Below are 22,912 nucleotides of genomic sequence, written 5' to 3' on the forward strand. Positions count from 1 at the left end.
GCCAAATGGCCTTCTGAACTGTCAGGATTCTATGGAACCCAGGTAGCTTTTCTCCTCAGAGGGCCCAGTTTCTGGCATTTTTGTTGAAAGCCCTTGAGTAACCAGTGTCACGATGGATAGTGTCCTGATAGCCAGTGATAGAATTGAGGATTTCTGATCTCCAGTTCAATCCATGTTCAAAGAATAAATATCAGTGCACTGAGATACAGGAAGTAAATTCACATTCCGCTCATCCAAATTACATATCCATTGACATATTGGACCCAAATTCAACAACACACATACGCTGTTCAGTTCCAAGCAAATTCTTTCTGCAGACCTCTGAACCAGAGAATCTTGCTCAGCTGAATACATCTGCTAACCCAGAAAACAGCAGCTGCCACGATTCCAAAAAGTCAACTGCTTAAAAACTGCCCTGAATGTAGCTCAATGGCATGTGAAGATAAGGCGTCAGATGGAGTTCAATGGGACACCAGCTTGCCATGGCTGAGGCTGCAAGTTTTTCCAGCTTCCACCTCTTTTCCTTCAGTATACAGAATCACAGTTTGCAACAGATTTTAAAATAACTGAACTGGGATGTGAGTGATGAAGGCCTAAGATTATTCTCCCTTCTCTCTGCCCACTTTCCTCAGGATGTGGAGATGCCGGCGTTGGACTGGGGTAAACACAGTAAGAAGTTTAACAACACCAGGTTAAAGTCCAACAGGTTTATTTGGTAGCAAAAGCCACACAAGCTTTCGAGGCTCTGAGCCCCTTCTTCAGGTGAGTGGGAATTCTGTTCACAAACAGAACTTATAAGACACAGACTCAATTTACATGAATAATGGTTGGAATGCGAATACTTACAACTAATCCAGTCTTTAAGAAACAAAACAATGGGAGTGGAGAGAGCATCAAGACAGGCTAAAAAGATGTGTATTGTCTCCAGACAAGACAGCCAGTGAAACTCTGCAGGTCCACGCAACTGTGGGAGTTACAAATAGTGTGACATAAATTCTGATTCTAGGATCGCATGATAAAGACTCAGGAGGAAAAAAGCAGAAATATTTATGTGAAATAGTGTGACATAAACCCAATATCCCGGTTGAGGCCGTCCTTGTGTGTGCGGAACCTGGCTATCAGTTTCTGCTCCGCGACTCTGCGCTGTCGTGTGTCGCGAAGGCCGCCTTGGAGAACGCTTACCCGAATATCAGAGGCCGAATGCCCGTGACCGCTGAAGTGCTCCCCAACAGGAAGAGAACAGTCTTGCCTGGTGATTGTCGAGCGGTGTTCATTCATCCGTTGTCACACTATTTCACATAAATATTTCTGCTTTTTTCCTCCTGAGTCTTTATCATGCGATCCTAGAATCAGAATTTATGTCACACTATTTGTAACTCCCACAGTTGCGTGGACCTGCAGAGTTTCACTGGCTGTCTTGTCTGGAGACAATACACATCTTTTTAGCCTGTCTTGATGCTCTCTCCACTCCCATTGTTTTGTTTCTTAAAGACTGGATTAGTTGTAAGTATTCGCATTCCAACCATTATTCATGTAAATTGAGTCTGTGTCTTATAAGTTCTGTTTGTGAACAGAATTCCCACTCACCTGAAGAAGGGGCTCAGAGCCTCGAAAGCTTGTGTGGCTTTTGCTACCAAATAAACCTGTTGGACTTTAACCTGGTGTTGTTAAACTTCTTACTGCACTTTCCTCAGAGCATTTTGATTATCTGATTTGGTGCAAGTTTTGGCGTATTGGAGCCTAGCATAAATCTAAGTGTTCAATTTAATGTGATATTTTATTTAACACATCATTATTCCAACCCCATATGTTAGTTTGCTTCCAGGCCCTCGTAATTTAAAAAGGCAACGGCCAGATTTATCAAAGAAAATGGCAGTTGTTATGTTTCCAATATACAACCTCTTCATTTATGTCCAAATTGCAGTTGACAGCAGTGTTTTGGAAACCCCCACCACAGGTTTCCTGGTGGCTGGGCGGGCGGGGGGGGGGGGGGGGGAGGGGTGGGGGGTTGGTGGCCGGGTTGGGGGGGGGGGGGGGGGGAGGGGTGGGGGGTTGGTGGCCGGGTTTGGGGGAGGGGGGGGGGGGGAAGGGGGCGGTGGCGGTGGGGGGGATGCGTAGAACAGGAAATCCCTTTGAACGTGGTGGTATCAGAGAATCCAGCCACTGGCCAATGACAGGTCACCTCTGCTGGCACGAGAGATGCCTACGGGGGAGCGTAGAAAATCCTATCTTGAATCTTAATGACACAGGCTGGACACGTCACAGCAAGTTCTTTAGCAGATTAGAAGGAGCTGCTCATATTGGTTTTTGACTCAAAGTTGTGAACAATGAACAAAGGAAGAATTGACCATAAGTCTGCTCTCAACTGATTTCAGTCCCACCTTGCAAATTATCTCATTGGTTCATACTGGCATCAAAGAAAAAAAGCTGACTTTTCATGTGGAAGACACAAGTGCCAGATTTTTACCACCTCACCTGCCCAAGGCCAATGGCGAATGCTGTTCTGCGAGCCTCGCCCGCCCTGATTCTGGCGAGGCGGTAAAAATCCGGCCAAGAGATGGAATTTTGCCACGTTTTGGCAAAGTGTGAACTCTGGCAAGAAATGTGGTGTGTAACCTGCCGGCTGCACTGCTAGCTTTTCCAGCCACATTTTCAAACGCTCGACCGAAAATAAAACCAGGAGGGTGGTTCCCTCTGAATGAGGCCGCCCCACCATCAGCAGCAGCCATCAAGGGCATCCTAATGTTAAAAATAGTAAAATAAAAAGGGCCCTATTGGAAAAGGGTAGCCCCACCACCACCTTGGAAACCCCACTACCACAGACTCCCTTACATCCCCCAGTCACCATGGTTCCCCCCCCCCCAACTCACCTCACATGATAAAACTCCTGGCACCACCGCCACAGTTCCAGTGCCAGGGGGGATCTGCAAGAGGAAGTGTCTAGGCATGACCTTCTTCATAACTGTGCGCCAATGGTGGGTTCTGTTTGTCAGTTTCTCATTTTACAAAACCAGTTGTGTGTCCAACTGATGTGATGTCACGCCAACAGAGGTGCAGACGGGTGTGGAGTTGGGGGAGATTGGAATTCCCTATGTCAGGGATGATACAACAGGGAGGCCTGCTAAGTATATGGCAAGTATTATAATGGTGTTTCTGTCATTCCATGCAGGAAACCCCATTACATCAGTAGCAGGGTAAGATGCTCTGGCAGAGAGTTGGTACAGACTTGATGGGCCAAATGGCCTTCTGAACGGGGGAGGAGGGGGCTGCGTAGAACGGGAAATCCCATTGAACGTGATGGTATCAGAGAATCCAGCCACTGGCCAATGGCAAGTCACCTCGGTCAGGGACAATTTAGTGGGGAAATTCTGCCAGTGTGAAAGTCATTTCGGGACTCCCCCTCGATTATCCACCCCCACGGCATGGCGGCACAGTGGTTAGTACTGCTGCCTCACAGCGCCAGTGACTTGGGTTCGATTCCCGGGCTTGGGTCACTGTCTGTGCGGAGTCTGCACGTTCTCTCTGTGTCTGCGTGGGTTTCCTTCGGGTGCTCCAGTTTCCTGCCACAGTCCAAAAGATGTTCTGGTTAGGTACATTGGCCATAGTAAATTGTCCCTAAGTGTGCTCGAACAGGCACCGGAATGTGGCGACGAGAGGATTTTTACAGTAACTTCATTGCAGTGTTAAAGTAAGCCTACTTGTGACACTAATAAATAAATTTGCAAAAGCTTTAAACTTTAAACTTTAAACCACTGCCATTCCCGCCTGCCAAAAACGGGGACGGAAAAATCCCCCCCAAGATTGGCACCCACCCACAAATAAGGCATTATTTCTATTTCCTCCAACACTAGTAGAAACACCTCCTTACCATTTTGAAATGCCCCAATCCTTACAGTTAGAATATTATTGGGTCTTAAAGCCTTTACAGTGTATCTGGACTGGGAGAATCAGATGCCTAATTTGTTATAAAATGTGGGAAATGTTTAATTCTGTAGCATTGAAAGTCTTAATCTGGACGAATGCAAATTCCCAATACACTTACAAAACAGACTTGTCCTTTTTCTCGTTATTAAAGACATCATGAAATATGGGGATAGTGTGGCAGAATGGTGTTGCGATCAGCCATAGTCTACTTGAATGGTGGAACAGGCTCGAGGGGCCGAATGGTCTAGTCCACTTATTTCCTATGTCAAATTATTAATGAACTCTAAATGAGTTCTCCCATTAGGTTCAAAGATCAATCGCATTTCTGGACAATCCCCAAAATCAAATGAAAAGATCAAGAAAGGTGAAAGAATTGGTGATCCTGTCCAATTCAAGTGTCAATGTTAACCGGGTCTGATTTCACAGTAGCAGCCCACAAATCAGGTCTGTTGACTTTACTTTGTCTCTGGCATTTTCTCCCTTTCTTGGAGTGTCAAAGATTAGATATGGTTTTAACTTTGTTTGGGAATCAAGGAATCAGAGTTAAGTGAGTGACAGACAATGACAGCAGATTGGATTTTCCAGGCTGCCAGTATTGCTTTCAGAAAGAAATTGCCTGCGTCAAGCAAGTTATTGACAGTGAGTGGGAGAAATAGAATGAATGAGAGAGTTGTAAGAGCAGGATAAAAATGATGCACATCAAAAACAAGCTTTGACTTTTTCATTTTACGAATTTAATTGCCTTAAGACTAGTTGCGGCGTCATGGCAAGTTACAGCTGAAGATAACACAACAGGGACAACATGTTGTCATTGCAGAAATGTTGCACCCTGCTGGATTACTGGTAGACTTTCACACGGTCCCAGTAAAATTCTGTCTCCACATCAATCAAGGGAAAATAGTCAAGGATTCTATATCTTCTGAATGTCAAAGTCAGTTTTTGTGAGACAGTTCAAACCATCAGTTGGCAGACGTATCTCCCAAAGGGCTAAATGATCCTGCCAACCACTGTGCAATAGTGGTTAGCACTGTTGCCTCACAGCACTAGGGATCCATTGAATGGCTAGCTTCACCTGTTCAAAAGTTCAAATCTTTTGCGATACCTTACTCTTCCAGGTCAAACTGAGGTAGACTGAACACTTTTCAGGACGGAAACTGACAACTTTAAGCCCATTCGTGAGTTTGTGCAATGTACAGCAAGCAAGGATCAGATTGGGGTAGCCATTAGCCCACACGATAGCTTCAATGTATCCTTATTTTGGCAGCTTGTAAATTGAGCAAATGGCTCTGGCCCTGTTCATGAGGTTGCTGATTGAAGCAATCCGATAGCATGTGGAATTGTAGAAATCCCAATGGGTTTATTGACCAGCAAAGGTGGACTTGCAGACAGGAGCAGAGAACACATTTGCAGGTTTCTTAACTGGCACGTCAAAGGAAGGGAGCTCATTTGACTGTTCCATTTCAAAGATGAAGGTTTCCCATTAAGGTGTGCAAGGAAATTCATGCATGCAGCTGCAGATTCAAATATAGCAGACTTATCGGACTGGATCTTACGGCCTTACTCGACCTGAGACTGGAAAATGCTGCCCGAGGTCAACAGGTCTTCCCATTGTCCGCCCCCCGCCCGCTCTGATTCCCATGGCTGGCGGCACGGTAAAATTCCGGCGATCATCTATGTATCAGTAACACGCAAGAGGTAGGAAGTTAGGGACCATTCCATTTAAGATGGGTTTCTTCTGCGGGAAGCCTCCTAGCTTTCAGTGTACTTAGTAAATAATCCTGATTGTGCTAGGTAATAGACTAAAAAACTAGTTAAGACTATCAGTCAAGCTCGCAGTGTGGCTCATTTCCACATGCTAGAAGCTGCATATATTCATACACAGGGCACAGTGCTTTACAAACAAGGAAGAACTTGTCCTGGTATTGCATTTGTTTTTAATTAAACAAAAATTTGGGAGTCAGCCATTCTCTGGCTCATTCTCTATGGCAATGCCTTGACCAGTCGGTGCCAAACTGCCTTGTTTGAATTTAAACAAAAACTTGGCAGTTAACTTTTCCCTAGTGCGTTCTCCATGGCAATGTCTCTAGCAATTATCCCTCTTTCTAACCAATCAGCACCCTCTTCTCATGCAGTATAAATTGTTGTTCCTTTTGAGATTGATATTCTTGCAAATCTGACCTGAGAAGTGCAGGTTGAAAAGTATCGACATGTCTCTTTTTACATGTTCAGTGCTAGCAAGCAATTTTAAAATTATTTCCTCTTTTATTGCAGGGGAATCTTTGCCACTGGCCACCTCCAATCAAGTTCTAATGAAGTTCAGTGCCAAGAGTCATGCAACAGCGAAAGGATTTCACTTTGTCTATCAAGGTAGGTTTTGTGATTCACTCACTGAAGCTTCTCGCTTTGAAGAGTACTTGCTGTGATCCAACAGTCTCTGTTTTTGAAAATCAAAATCAACCAATCTGGAAACTTCCAAAAGACTATTGGTCAGTGAACTTATAAAAAAAATCCATGGTCTTATCATCTAAGGTCAAAATAAATTAGATGTAATAAGATTGAATACTTTATAGTCTGGTTTGATAATGGCATTATCTTTTTCTTTCATTGCTAGGCCTAGTTGTATCTCTGTGCACCTCTCTGACTCTTGGCCATTAGAGCAGCAATGTTTCTTTGCCATATTGGCAATGTGCTCTCCATCGACTTACCAGTAAAATGTAAAATATATATATTTGTGTGTATCTGTGTGTTTATATAATCTGTGGGTAAGGCCGCATTTACTGACTAACTCTAATGTCCTGAGAAAGTGACAGTGAGCTTCCTTCTCGACCAACTGCAGTTATAGAGTCATAGAGTAAGAGAGGCTTCCAGCATGGAAACAGGCCCTTCGGCCCAACTTGTCCATGCCGCTCTTTCTTTTAAAACCTCTAAGCTAATCCCAATTGCCTGCATTTGGCCCACATCCCTCTATACCCATCGTACCCATATAACTATCTAAATGCTTTTTAAAAGATAAAATTGTACCCGCCTCTACTACTGCCTCTGGCAGCTTGTTCCAGACACTCACCATCCTTTGTGTGAAACAATTGCCCCTCTGGACACTTTTGTATCTCTCCCCTCTCACCTTAAACCTATGCCCTCTAGTTTTAGACTCCCCTTCCTTTGGGAAAAGATATTGACTACCTACCTTGTCTATGCCCCTTGTTATTTTATAGACCTCTATAAGGTCACCTTCAGCCTCCTACGCTCCAGAGAAAAAAGTCCCAGTCTATTCAGTCTCTCCTTATAACTCAATCCATCAAGTCCCGGTAGCATCCTAGTAAATCTTTTCTGCACTCTTTCTAGTTTAATAATATCCTTTCTATAATAGGGTCATGTGGGGATGACGTTCCCACAATGGTATTAGGCAGGGAAGTTTCAGGATTTTGATCTAACAGCAATGGATGAATGGTGGTGTTTGTGCATGTCAGAATTGTGTATGACTTGGAGTAGAATTTGGAGGCCATAATGTTTTCCTGGTCTTGCTGCAGTCCACCATAGGGTTGGAAGGTGCAGCCAAAGTGAGTTGTTGCAGTTTATCTCATGCATAATGCATTCTGCAGCCAAAGTGTCCAAATAATGGAAAGGGTGGATATTGAGTCCAGTGACAAGGCTGCTGATCTGCTGTATTTTGCATGGTGACCAAGTCCTTGAGTGTTGTTCAACTTGTCCATGGGCGGCATGGTGGCACAGTGGTTCACATTGCTGTTTCACATGCGTTTGATTCCAGCCTTGGGTGACTGTCTTTGTGATATTTGCATGTTTTCCGCATGTCTGCATGGGTTTCCTCCGGGTGCTCCGGTTTCCTCCCACAGTCCCATAATGATGTGCAGGTTAGGTGGATTGGCCATGCCAAACTGTCCCTTAATGTCCCAGAATATGAGGGGGAATTAGTGGGGTAAATATGTGGGGCTACAGGGATGGGGCCTGAGTAGGATGTTCTGTTGGCGAGTCGGTGCAGACTAGATAGGCTGAGTAGCCTCCATCTGCACTGTAGGGATTCTATGATTCTTCCAGGGAGTAGATGCTTTATTCTTCACTTGGTAATTTTCACACGTGGATCTTTTTGCTTATCCACAGCTAACCATTGAGTGCTGGTGAATGCAAGGGCTCTCTCAGCCAGCTCAGATTGTATCATAGAAATCATAGAAACCCTACAGTACAGAAAGAGGCCATTCGGCCCATCGAGTCTGCATCGACCACAATCCCACCCAGGCCCTACCCCCATATCCTTACATATTTTACCCACTAATCCCTCTAACCTACGCATCTCAGAACACTAAGGGGCAATTTTAGCATGGCCAATCAACCTAACCCGCACATCTTTGGACTGTGGGTGGAAACCGGAGCACCCGGAGGAAACCCACGCAGACACGAGGAGAATGTGCAAACTCCACACAGACAGTGACCCAAGCCGGGAATCGAACCCAGGTCCCTGGAGCTGTGAAGCAGCAGTGCTAACCACTGTGCTACCGTGCCGCCCGTGTCTGCCTGCTTCTAGCACAGGTGACTGGTAATGAAGAGGAGCAGGAAAGCAAGGCCAGCTTTCCTCTTCCTAAACCAAAAGCAGTGAGGCCAGTTGGAGGCTACTTATCATGATGCATGCTAGAACAGTATAGACTGGATAACAAATCTGGGACTTTAGTGATGATTGCAGTCTTTTGTTGAGTACCAAAGTTAAGGTCTTTACTAAAAATGCACCAAGATTATATAACTCGCCAGATTTTGTGACCTATTTATCCAGCCTCAGAATGCATATCTATCCCAATATAGATAAAATAAATTGCACTGTGACACATCAGAGACATTGAGTGTAGCATCAACAATATTATTCTGCGTGAGGTTTACCATCACATCACAAAACTTTTGTTGATACCACTGTTGACCGTATTTTATTAAAAATCGGGAATTATTTCTCTTTGAGTTATAGCAGATAAATCTGTGAATTTATCAACACAATTACAAAGGCAAGTAAGGAATTGGGTTTCCATCATTCAAAGCTTAAGGTAGAAATCAATAAATTCTATTTAATTGTTTCAGACGTTGGCCAGATTGATGCATTTTGTGACATTGTTTGTAACTCTTTTCATAGGATCCCTACTGTACAGAAGGAGGCCATTCGACCCATGAAACCTGCATCAACAACATCCCATCCAGGGCCTATCCCCATAACCCCGCATATTTACCCTGCTAATTCCCCTGACACTAAGGGGCGGCATGGTGGCACAGTGGTTAGCACTGCTGCCTCACAGCACCAGAGACCCAGGTTTGATTCCTGGCTTGGTCACTATCTGTGTAGAGTTTGTACATTCTCCCCGTGTCTATCTGGGTTTCTTCCCACAGTCCAAAGATGTGCGGTTAGGTGGATTGGCCATCCTAAATTGCCCCTTAGTGTCAGGGGGACGAGCTAAGGTAAATGTGTGGGGTTATGGGGATAGAGCCTGGGTGGGATTGCGGTCGGTGCAGACTCAAAAGGCCAAATGGCCTCCTTCTGCACTGTATGATTCTATGATAGGGGACAATTTAGTATGGCCAATCAACATAACCCGCACATCTTTGGAGTGAGGGAGGAAACCGGAGCACCCGGAGGAAACGCACACTGACATAGGGAGAATGTGCAGACTCCGTACAGACAGTCACCGAAGGCTGGAATTGAATTTGGGTCCCTGACGCTGTGAGGCTACAGTTCTAATCACTGTGCTACCGTGCCACCCTAATTACCCTTGAGAGGATGCAGTATATAACAATAAAGATGTTTCATGGTATTAGGAATTATATTTAAAAAGAAAGTTACCAAAGTTGAACTTGTTTCCTCTGAGATGCTCAAAGTGAGGTTTTTGATCATTTAGGTGAAAGAAACAAAGTGGGACAAACACTTTTTGCCTGAGGATAACACAGTCACGGAATAATTTATCAGGGAGGGCCAGTGGATCAGGGATTATAAGTGAACTCTGGTGCCACGGTGGCACTGTGGTTAGCACTGCTGCTTCACAGCGCCAGGTACCCGGGTTCAATTCCTGGCTTGGTCACTGTCTGTGTGGAGTCTGCACGTTCTCCTCGTGTCTACGTAAGTTTCCTCCGGGTTCTCCGGTTTCCTCCCACAATCCAAAGATGTGCGGGTCAGGTTGATTGGCCATGATAAATTGCCCCTTAGTGTCCCAGGATGTGTAAGTTAGAGGGATTAGCGGGTAAATATGTGGGGTTGTGGGGGAGTGCCTGGGTGAGGTTGTTGTCAGTGTAGACTCGACGGACCAAATGGCCTCCTTCTGCCCTGTAGTGTTTCTATGATTCTATGTGGATGCGTTTTTGGAGATAATAGATTCAGGGATAAATACAAAAGCTGGGAGGATGGGTTTGATATACGAAAGGGATGGACGAGGTCTAAAGATTTCTCAAAAATTCTTATCTTTTCTTCTCGTCGAGAAAACTGGCTGAATTATTGGCAGGAACCCAATCTCAACGCAGCTGAAAAACATCTCATCTGTGGTTTATAATGTCATGTCAACTCCAGGATTAGGGATTGCCATTATGATGTTTATCAGCAGCTGACCAAACAGTTACCATTCATCAGCGAAACATGCATGGTTTCGTGATCTGAAGAGTATCTCGGAATAGGCTGCAGGTCACAGCCATCTGTGTGTTATTCCAGAAAAAAGGAAGTTGGGAGGCATTGGTAATTTTGCCCTGTGGATAGTATTCCAGATGAAAGATTCCAATGGTGCTGTATTCTCCAGGTTGTAGCCATTTGTCAGCTGAAGTTTAATAAGATTGCATTACCATTTAGATATTATTTACCAGTGATAGTTTTGCCATTTTCACTAGTCAAGTTGAGAGATCAGAGGAATCTAGGTGTCCTGGTACATTAATCACAGGCTGTCAATCAGGATTGCACTCTGTCAACATTGTGGTCAGGATCAATGGAGCACTTGAGTTGCATTCAATCATGAAGGGAAATGAAAATAAACACAGGTGGCTGGAGGATGCTAGGAATCCATTGAGCTGTGGGCTGAATCTTTTATGAGGCACTGCACGTTAAATTTGTTACGCAGGAAAGGCTTCAAATACAATGGAGAGGGTTTCAACAGTTTTGACTTGCTGGGAAGCCTCAGCAACTTCAAACCAAAGCTGTGGGCTTACACTGGGGCTGAGTGCACAACTGGGCAGACTGGAACGCCCCACCCAGATGAAATTGACATCTCCCCGCTCAGAGGACTTCAAAGGAGTCTGCTGTCACCTGCAGCTTCTGACAGGGAGAAAGGAAAATCTCTGCTGCAGAATGGAGTGCTGCAATGATTTTAAATCCTGCCAGGTGACGTGGGGGGGTGGGGGGGGGAGGGGGAGGGTGGGGGGCATGGAGATTAAGGTGACCCTGCCACTTTAGACCTTTCACACCTGACAGGCAGGAATGCAGATGTTGATCACAGAACTGCCTGAAATCACTGTGCCAGGGATGATCTTCAGGTCTGCCAGGACTAGAAGGGGCAGTCTAGCCACGACACCACATCCAGGTGGAGAGTGGTGAGGTCAACCCCTTACCACCAGCCTGAGCCCACCCAACCCCCAGCACTCTTAAGGGACCCGTCCTTTGCAGCCTGGCAGCAGCAGAGGGGCAAATGGCCACTGGATCTACCTTATTATTCGCCTCTTCGGGGCCCAAGGTGCCAGATAAAGGTGTCAGTGCCAGGAGGTAGTACACTGTTGTCACTGCCGAGGTGCATGGCCTGAAGGGGGGGCTGAGTGAGTGGTCTGAGGGGGGGGAAGGGCCTGCGTGGGGTGTCGGGTCCGATAAACCTCCTGCTTGTGTGGTTGTGGGGTGGAGGATGCCACTCATTGCGGAGGGGTTGGTGGTGCTTCCTCGATCCTCGGGATCCAAGATGCCAGGACCTCGCTTGTGAGGACCTGTATGAAAGCCCGCCCAGTGCAGATCCCGCTGAGGAGGTGGGTGAATAGCGATGGTCATTTGAATTGAGCCCGCTAATGATATCAAATCCCCCTCCCCTCTCTCCTTCTCTCCCCAGATGACGCCAGACCTGCTGAGTATTTCCAGCATTTTCCTTTCAGATTTTCCACATCCACAGTTGTCTCATCCTTGTATTTGTATGAGGGAAGCCCGCACTCAGAAAGGGAAGTTTTTCAGAGTAGCAACAGTCTCAGCGAATAACTGTTATCGTGCAGAGATATGTTCTCGTCCGGGCATCAGTAGGAACATATCCAACTTCTATCTGACAGGGGAAAATTAAAGGTTGATGTGTTTGTGCCTGTGATATGGACCCCAGATTGATCTTTAAACTGTTGGTAGCCTGGAGTTCTGAGTAGCTTGATCATTTGCTTGGATGTTTGCTTCCAAGTCAGTGCGTAATCTGAAAAGTTAAAACCAAGCACAGTTTCAAAGGGACTCTTGGCAGCTATAAAAGTTTAATCAAACAGAGAAAAATGTCAGCTCGTCTGCCCCATCAGTGTTCCCTGCACTCTCAGCTTCGAAACAGCACCTCCAGCTGTCCCCTTTTTCCATTTGATCATCCTCATCGACGGTTGGCTCTCAGTTTGAGGTTGACACATGCTAATTAATGCTGAACTGTGTGCCAAAACTCACTTCGTTTGAAACTCTTAAAGTTGGTGCAGTGAGTGAGCTTCAACCTAAAACTGACTTGAGTCGAAGCCCCGAAAGGGGGAAGAAAAACATTTTCAAAGCCAGCGTGATTTCAATTACACGCAGGTGACTATCTTCCTTCCATTAAATTATCTTGCGCTCGCACTGGCTATATGCATGTAAGCAACCACACACACTCAGATATTACTTTGTGCTATCAAAGATGTATGTGAAAAGTCATTTAAATTCAGGGTTATTATAGAATCAAAGAATCCCAAAGTGCAGAAGGTGGCCCATCGAGTCTGCACCCACAACAATCCCACCCTATCCCCATAACCCCCTGTAATTACCCTGCTAGTCCCCCTGACACTAAGGGACAATTTAGCATGGCCAATCCACCTAACATGCACATCTTTGGACCAGGTGATTTCTATAGTAAGCTCAAAAACAAATTATTGACAAAGTTCAGTGATTAGGTGACTCATTTATGTATGAATAGCTGGTAATTTTGGTGGCACAGTAGTTAGCACTGCTGCCTCACAGCTCCCAGGTACCCACGTTCAATTCCAGCCTTGGGTGACTGTCTGAGTAGAGTTTGCACATTCTCCCCGTGCCTGCGTGGGTTTCCTCCGGGTGCTCTGGTTTCCTCCCACACGCCAAAGGTGTGCAGGTCAGGTGGAATGGCCATGCTAAATTGGCCCTTAGTATCCCAGATTAGATGGATTAGCCATGGCAAATGGGTAAAGTTTGGGGGATAGGGTGGAGGAGAGGACCTGGGTAAGATGCTTACCCAAATGTCAGAGAGTCGGTGCAGACCCGATGGGCTGAATGGCCTCTTCTTCACTGTAGGGATTCTATGATTATATGACTTCCTTTGCAAGTGCTTTTGTCTACTTGTGTTTTCCGGTTTGGGCCTGGAACCCTCCCCTTCACAGTCTGTATGGTGACTAAATGAAGAATTGAATTTGAGTTATTCCACTGATTAATTTACAGCTGTTCCCCGGACAAGTGCCACGCAATGTAGCTCTGTACCAGAGCCAAGGTACGGCAGAAGAATTGGAAATGATTTTGCGGTCGGGGCCATTATCCGCTTCGAGTGCAACCCAGGTTACGCCCTCCAAGGCTCCAAGAACATAGAATGCCTCGCTGTGGCTGATGCCTTAGCACAGTGGAATGACTCAGCACCAAGCTGCTCAGGTAAGTGTCCAGAACCTTTAAGACTGCTTAAACCTTAGCATGTAACACCTCTTAGCAGTGACTAAGCTTGACAAAATGGAAAAGACCAATCAACGGTAGTCCTGCTGAATTGCATAAAGTTGTCACAAGGTGACCATTAGCTTATTAACTCGTGAATTTAATTCCAGTAACTAAAAGCCCTGAAAATTCTGGGAACGGAGAGGAGAGAGAACTCGTTTTCATCGGCAGTCACTGCTCAGTTGCTATTACAGTCGCACTCTGCTTATCGCAAACAAGAAGTGACCCTGTCACGCCCATAATTTGGGGTGGCATCACTGGCTTTGGGTTAGGATGGACCAAGTCTCTGCCGTACCGAACATCTTTAAGTGGGCCCCAGTAACTTTAAGATTCATGTGAATAAACTGAGGATTCAGCCAATTCTGCAACTTGAGTAATAACTGTTTTTGCTGGCTAATTGTTGAGGAATAACACTTGCTCCACCTGTACCTCACTGAGTCTGTCCTGTCAGGAGCTGAGCTGTATGGATCAGAAAGGGCCTTGCTTGATCTGCAGTCTCTGCTGAATTGGGTAACCCCAGCCAGAGTAGCAAAAGGGGGGATATGACATTTGCGTTAATTATAGAAAATCACCCGGCTTCTTCCTCTCCTAATTGCTCTCCATTGACTCTCTAGTGGTGCAAATGTGTGGACATTAAGTGTGGTTGGGTTTTAACTAAGCTATCAAATAGGCGGCACAGTGGTTAGCACTGCTGCCTCACAGCACCAGGGACCTGGGTTCAATTCCCGGCTTGGGTCATTGTCTATGCGGAGTCTGCACGTTCTCCCCATGTCTGCATGGGTTTCCTCCGGGTGATCTGGTTTCCTCCTACAGTCCAAAAGATGTGCTGGTTAGGTGCATTGGCCAGGCTAAATTCTCCTTCAGTGTACCTGAACAGGCACCGGAGTGTGACGACCAGGGGATTTTCACAGTAACGTCGTTGCAGTGTTAATGTAAGCCTACTTGTGACAATAATAAATAAACTTAAGGCATTAACATCATCAGCTTGGATTGGGGTACTGGCCAACATCTGTGGAATTGCGCCTTCGCAATTCTATCTTAGTTATAAATTGAAATGTGGGTAAATGCACCCTGATTAACATTGACCGGTTTGCATTAACCCTTTTTAACTAAGGTGAGTTACCCGGTGAGATAGACAAAGGGGTGAAAGGTCCAACACAACTTTATTGAACATTTTGTCAAGGAAAAACAATTTTTATCAAGCTCTGCTATTGTGCTTTAATTAAACTCGATCAATCTCTTCACAGGACTCTTCGGAAAACAGTCTTAAATCTCAAAGTACACAGTTTCAAATCTGCACTTGCTATCTACCTCAGACATGCACTTCTGAGGATTTGTTCCATTTTTTCCACAGATCCCTATTGCTGTATTTGAACTCTTTTCTGGAAAGACTGGCAATACCCGTTCAATTAGGCTGGGACAGGCTGTTCCTTGGAGCGTTGGCTGATATTTCAGGGTCTACAGCCGTTGATTTGGGCTTCCCCTCTGGTCTGGGGCTGATTCTGGTCTTTGGGTCATCCCACCGGGGTGGTCTTCTGGGTCTGGTCAGTCTGATGATGCTCACTATGAGGTACAAGGAGCTGGTGATGCTGCACTGCTCGGCTGCCAGTCGAAGGTACTCTCTGGAGACACCATTGAAGAAAGTGCAAAAGCAGAGAGAGCTGGAGCTCCAGCTTGCCCCTTCTATTCTCCTCTTCGCGCCCTTCTCGAAGATTCTGGCCGGAATTTTACCAATTCTGGGGCGGGCGCGGCTCGCAGAATGGAATTCTCCGTCGGCCTTGGGCGGGATTTTACGAGCCTCGCCCAAGCGAGGTTGTAAAATACCGTCCTCTATGTCCAATATTAGCATCGGGTGGGGGCAGGATAATTTACTGAGGTAACCACTTTTCATATTTGGAGGTCGTAGAACATGGTTTTGAGCCTTCAATTGTCAAGTGCTGCCTTGTCATTGAGGCCTCCTATTGAGCTGGGTGCCACCAAGTCTGCGTAGCAATCTTCAAATAAAACAGATCCAGTGGAGATGTAAACATTGGTTCATTCTGAAACAAAGTGGCCATTAGCACCTGGCCAGGCAGTTTCAGGCCTGTCTGGTATGGATAGGAAGTCGATTGTCCAAGGCCTGGCTGCATCAATACTGATGTGGGGATGCCGGCGTTGGACTGGGGTAAACACAGTAAGAAGTTTAACAACACCAGGTTAAAGTCCAACAGGTTTATTTGGTAGCAAAAGCCACACACGCTTTCGGAGCTCCAAGCCCCTTCTTCACCTGAATCAATACTGTCAGTTCAGCCCTGCAGGTTGCAAATTGCAGAGTCCAGCTAGATTTAAACTTGGCATCCACATTTCAAGTTTATATGCTCATGAAAAAAAATCAATATTTGTGTAACAATCCTGGAGGTCATGGGTCACCTGACTACAACCTCAGCAATGAGTTGACAATTCTGAGAGATGGGATTGTGGGGGGAAGAGGGTTAAAAAAATGTTTTAAAAAGAAAACATTTGTTTTCTATTTTTCCTCTCTTTTACTCGCACAGCACCATTCACTATCCCTGTCAGTAAAGACCCAGTGTAGTCACCAGCCTTTTCCCAGAGCTCTGCCTGTACCAGTTGCTCTGAGATCTTGTCAACATGGCCTGTGTGACTCCCACTCTCTCGTTCTTTTTCCTCCCTATGCATTTGTGGCTTTCAATGTGCATTCTCACAGCAGACAGTTTAGCGCGATGGAACGCTGACACATTCTGCCACAGGCCTAGTCACGTTGACTAACTCTTACAACTTGACAGCAAATTAATCATTACATTTTCATTTTTGGCATTCATTAATCGTTCAAATATCTGCATCCCCTCCCCAGTGTTTTCACCAGATGTTGAGAAATTCCCAAAATATTTAGTTACATAATTTGTCAATCAATGTCAGGTTGCGGAGAAAAATAAGTCAATAACATGAAAGGAGCAAGATCACCAACATTTCTGTTTGCAATATAATTAACAGAAGCTGTATTGGAAAGTAGTTCTATTCATAACTTAGCTACAGAAGCTGATGATGTTTACCCAAAGGAATAAAAACAAAGAGAATATTACATTGCTGGAAGTCGAGTACTTTAAGTCTTAACGCTAAGTACTGAGAGCATTCAATACAAATAGTTAGAAAGCAATTCACAGAGGAATCGGTCTACAAGATACAGAAACTGCAAGGGAAATGGCAAAAAAGAACAGTGAGCACTAATCAAGCAAGTTGAGATTCTGTCAGGAGTTATATTTTTTCAATGCTCTCATTCAATCTTACCTGGCTGATTACTCTTTTACTGAGCTGTTTTTGGGGGTTGTATACTGTCAACTCCATTGAGAAACGATGTCCATTGTAGTCGCATTTACTTCATTCAGACTGTGAAGGGATGGTAGGTGATGAGTTCCACCCGTTATACATGGCTATCTTATTCATTGTTACAGTGGTTTTGAGATTGTAGTGATAATTACTTTTAATCAGTGCTCTCTTTTTACATTCAAGCTCGTATCTTGAAAAAGAGAGTCTATCTTTACACAATGATTTGTTATGATCCAAAAGACTGTTGTAGACAGACTCATTTGTAATGATCAAAAGGGAATTGGAAAAGAAAATGCAGGGCTCTGCGGTGGTGGGAGGAAGAGGAGGAGGATTCACCGTGGCCCTACGCTCTGGCATAAATTTGATTTGATTTATTATTGTCACATTGTATGAGTATACAGTGACAAATGTTGTTTCTTGCGTGCTATACAGACAAAACATACCGTTCATAGAGGAGGAAACGGGAGACACATAGAAACATGGAAACATAGAAACTTAGGCCATTTGGCATTTGAGCCTGCTCCGCCATTCATTTTGATCATGGCTGATCATCGAATTCAATGTCCTGATCCCCCTTCCTCCCATATCTCTTGATCCCTTCAGCCCCCCAAGAGCGATATCTAATTTCTTCTTGAAATCAGACAACATTTTGGCCTCAACTACATTCGGTGGTCGTGAATTCCATACATTCACCACCCTCTGGGTGAAGACATTTCTCCTCACCTCAGTTCTAAAAGTTCTTATCCTCAAACTATGACCCCTAGTTCTAGACCCCCCCACCACTGGGAACATTCTGGATCTACCCTGTCTAACCCTGTTAGAATTTTATAAGTTTCTCTGAGATCCCCTCTCACTCTTCTAAACTCCAGTGAATATAATCCTAACTGACTTAGTCTCTCCTCACTTGACAGACCTGCCATCCCAGGAATCAGCCTGGTAAACCTTCGCTGTACTCGCTCTATAGCAAGGACATCTTTCCTCAGAGAAGAACACCCAAACTGCACACAATACTCCAGATGTGGCCTCGCCAATGCCCTATACAAGAGTGCAGAATGTAGTATTGCAGTCATAGCTAGGGTGTAGAGAAAGATCAACTGAATACAAGGTGGAATGAGAGTAAGAGATAGAATTAGAGGGTATGCTGGGCACAGTTTGCAAGAAGTCATCTCGCTCCAGCGCCTTCTTGGATGTAAGACCGTTTAATTACATTAAAATGTTTTAAATTCATGCAGATCAGGTTCACACCCTTTATGGACCTTTCTGAAATCTGACCGGTACAAATCACATTACAACCCTCTTGCAAGATTTTGTGGCCATAATTGGATGTACGCCAGTGGCAAACAGGCCTGCTACATTTCACCTTTGTTTACAGATTGAGCTATTTGTTGTCTTGTGCACATAGGGATGCTCAGGTTAAGCACGTAGATTGATTACAGGAACTTGCAATTTGTGCACGGTCCTCTCTGCTCAGGGGTTCCAGCCTAATCAGAAACAGTACCCAAGGGGCAGAAACCAGAGCTCAACAAACTGCAAGCTCCTGAAAAGCAAGGAGAGAATATGGCAGCTAACAAAAAGGGAATCCTAATCTCTTCTACCAGGATATAAATAATAAGTGTTAAAGGAAGAGAAGGGTTGACTGGGGACAACAATGGGATTTACACTTGGGAGCTGGAGACATGGCTGAGCTGCTAGATTTTGCATCTGTCTTTACGCAGGAAACAGGACATGGTGACAGAGAGGAAACTATCACTCAAAGGGTTCAAAATTGGTATGGAAGAAGGTATTGGGTAAACTGTCGGTACTTAAAGTTGACAAGGCACTGGGGTTGGATGAGATGCATCTAAGGATACTGAAGGAAGTGAGAATGGAAATTGCAGAGACGTTAGTCATAATCTTTCAGTCTTCCCTCGACTCAGGAAGATTGGAGAGTTGCAAATATGGTGCACGTGTTCGAAAAAAGTTTGAAGCATAAGCCCTGCAATTGCAGATCAGTCAGTTTAACTTCAGTGCTGGGGAAGCTTCTAGAAACAATTGTTCGGGATGGAATTAATAATTAAATGGAAAATGTGGATTGATTAGGAACAGCCAGCAAGGAGTTTTGATGGAAAATTATGTTTAGCTAACTTGCTAAGAGTTTTTTGAAGAGACAACAGCAAGGGTCGATGAGGGTCATGCTGTTGTTTTTTTAAAAATTCATTCATGGGACATGTCGCTGGCTGACCAGCATTTATTGCCCATCCCTCGCTTGAACGGCCATTTCAGAGGGCAGTTGAGAGTCAACCACATTGCTGTGGCTCTGGAGTCACATGTAGACCAGACCAGGTAAGGAAGGCAGATTTCTTTCCCGAAAGGATATTAGTGAACCATATGGGTTTTTCTCACAATCAATAATGATTTCATGGTCATCAATAGATTCTTAATTGCAGACATTCATTATTGAATTCAAATTCCACCATCTGGTATGGCGGGATTCGAACCCGGGTCCGCAGAATATTAGCTGAATTTCTGGATTAATAGAACATAGAACATAGAACAGTACAGCACAGAACAGGCCCTTTGGCCCACGATGTTGTGCCGAGCTTTATCTGAAACCAAGATCAAGCTATCCCACTCCCTATCATCCTGGTGTGCTCCATGTGCCTATCCAATAACCGCTTAAATGTTCCTAAAGTGTCTGACTCCACTATCACTGCAGGCAATCCATTCCACACCCCAACCACTCTCTGCGTAAAGAACCTACCTCTGATATCCTTCCTATATCTCCCACCACGAACCCTATAGTTATGCCCCCTTGTAATAGCTCCATCCACCCGAGGAAATAGTCTTTGAACGTTCACTCTATCTATCCCCTTCATCATTTTATAAACCTCTATTAAGTCTCCCCTCAGCCTCCTCCGCTCCAGAGAGAACAGCCCTAGCTCCCTCAACCTTTCCTCATAAGACCTACCCTCCAAACCAGGCAGCATCCTGGTAAATCTCCTCTGCACTCTTTCCAGTGCTTCCACATCCTTCTTATAGTGAGGTGACCAGAACTGCACACAATTTTCCAAATGTGGTCTCACCAAGGTCCTGTACAGTTGCAGCATAACCCCACGGCTCTTAAACTCCAACCTCCTGTTAATAAAAGCTAACACACTATAGGCCTTCTTCACAGCTCTATCCACTTGAGTGGCAACCTTTAGAGATCTGTGGATATGGACCCCAAGATCTCTCTGTTCCTCCACAATCTTCAGAACCCTACCTTTGACCCTGTAATCCACATTTAAATTAGTCCTACCAAAATGAATCACCTCACATTTATCAGGGTTAAACACCATTTGCCATTTTTCAGCCCAGCTTTGCATCCTATCTATGTCTCTTTGCAGCCTACAACTGCCCTCCACCTCATCCACTACTCCACCAATCTTGGTGTCATCAGCAAATTTACTGATCCACCCTTCAGCCCCCTCCTCTAAGTCATTAATAAAAATCACAAAGAGCAGAGGACCAAGCACTGATCCCTGTGGCACTCCGCTAGCAACCTGCCTCCAATCCGAAAATTCTCCATCCACCACCACCCTCTGTCTTCAATCAGACAGCCAGTTACCTATCCAATTGGCCAACTTTCCCTCTATCCCACACCTCCTCACTTTCATCATAAGCCGACCATGGGGGACCTTATCAAACGCCTTACTAAAATCCATGTATATGACATCAACTGCCCTACCTTCATCAACACACTTAGTTACCTCCTCAAAAAATTCTATCAAATTTGTGAGGCACGACTTGCCCTTCACGAATCCGTGCTGACTATCCCGGATTAATCCGCATCTTTCTAAATGGTCGTAAATCCCATCCCTAAGGACCTTTTCCATCAATTTACCAACCACCGAAGTAAGACTAACCGGTCTATAATTACCAGGGTCATTTCTATTCCCTTTCTTAAACAGAGGAACAACATTCGCCACTCTCCAGTCCTCTGGCACCATCCCCGTGGACAGCGAGGACCCAAAGATCAAAGCCAAAGGCTCTGCAATCTCATCCCTTGCCTCCCAAAGAATCCTAGGATATATTTCATCAGGCCCAGGGGACTTATCGACCTTCAGTTTATTCAAAACTGCCAGGACATCCTCCCTCCGAACAACTATTTCCTCCAGCCTATTAGCCTGTAACACCTTCTCTTCCTCAAAAACATAGCCTCTCTCCTTGGTGAACACTGAAGAAAAGTATTCATTCATCACCTCGCCTATCTCTATTGACTCCATACACAAGTTCCCACTACTGTCTTTGACCGGCCCTAACCTCACCCTGGTCATTCTTTTATTCCTCACATAAGAGTAAAAATCCTTGGGGTTTTCCTTGATCCGACCCACCAAGGACTTCTCATGTCCCCTCCTAGCTCTCCTCAGCCCCTTTTTCAGCTCGTTCCTTGCTAACTTGTAACCCTCAATCGAGCCATCTGAACCTTGTTTCCTCATCCCTACATAAGCTTCCCTCTTCCTTTTCACAAGACATTCCACCTCTTTCATGAACCATGGTTCCCTCACTCGGCCGTTTCCTCCCTGCCTGACAGGGACATACCTGTCAAGGACACCCAGTATTTGTTCCTTGAAAATGTTCCACTTTTCATTAGTGCCTTTCCCTGACAGTTTCTGTTCCCAACTTATGCCCCCTAATTCTTGCCTAATCGCATCATAATTACCTCTCCCCCAATTGTAAACCTTGCCCTGCCGTACGGCCCTATCCCTCTCCATTGCAATAACAAAAGACACCGAATTGTGGTCACTATCTCCAAAGTGCTCTCCCACAACCAAATCTAACACTTGGCCCGGTTCATTTCCGAGTACCAAATCCAATGTGGCCTCACCTCTTGTCGGCCTATCCACATATTGTGTCAGGAAACCCTCCTGCACACACTGCACAAAAACTGCCCCATCCGAACTATTTGACCGACAAAGGTTCCAATCAATATTTGGAAAGTTAAAGTCCCCCATGACAACTAACCTGTGACTCCCACGCATATCCATAATCTGCTTCGCAATTTCTTCCTCCACATCTCTATTAGTCTAGTCTAGTGATAATACCACTAGGCCATCACCTCCCCTACGTCAACATTCAATATGCACTCAATGCAGTGACCACACCACAGACTTATGAAGAAAGTTAGAACTCATGGAGTAAAAGGGACAGTGGGAACATGGATACAGAATTGGCTGAATAATAGGAAATAGAGTGTGATGGTCAATGGGTACATGTTGGACCAGGGGAAGATTTATAGTGTAATTTCCCAGGGTCAGTGATGGGACCTTTGCTTTTCCTAATGTATATTCATGATCTTGGAGTGCAAGGGACAAAGTTTGCGCATGGTACAAAACTGGGAATTATTGTAAACTGTGGGGAGGACAGTGTAGAACCTCAAATGGGCATTGACAATGAGTGGAATGGGCAGATAGATAGCAGACGATGTTCAATAAAATATAGTTTGAGATGATGCATTTTGGTAGGAAGAACATGGAGAGACAATAACAACTCTAAAGAATGTGCAGGAGCAGAGGGACCTGGGTGTACATATGCATAAGTCATTTAAAGTGGCAGGCAGATGGACAGAGCAGTTCATAAAGCACACAGCACACACCCTTTGCTTTGACAAAGGGTCATCTGGACTCAAAACATCAGCACTTTTCTCTCCTTACAGATGCTGCCAGACCTGCTGAGATTTTCCAGCGTTGTCTCTTTTCGTTTCAGACTCCAGCATCCACAGTAATTTGCTTTTTACACAGTATCCTAGTCTTTATTAATAATGGC

The 22,912-nt window shown here is 45.0% G+C and overlaps 1 protein-coding gene across 1 annotated transcript in view; it reads left to right on the forward strand.

The window, feature by feature from the left end:
- The window catches only part of csmd2 (CUB and Sushi multiple domains 2), a 1,866,499-nt gene that overhangs the window by 1,559,185 nt on the left and 284,402 nt on the right, over positions 1-22,912 (forward strand). Inside the window, exons 33-34 of the mRNA XM_078237109.1 lie at positions 6,196-6,291; positions 13,544-13,747. Of these exons, the coding sequence (XP_078093235.1) occupies positions 6,196-6,291; positions 13,544-13,747 (300 nt within the window). The remainder of the gene's footprint in view (positions 1-6,195; positions 6,292-13,543; positions 13,748-22,912) is intronic.

Source organism: Mustelus asterias, chromosome 21, assembly GCF_964213995.1.
Source record: "Mustelus asterias chromosome 21, sMusAst1.hap1.1, whole genome shotgun sequence".
Taxonomy (NCBI): Eukaryota; Metazoa; Chordata; class Chondrichthyes; order Carcharhiniformes; family Triakidae; genus Mustelus; species Mustelus asterias.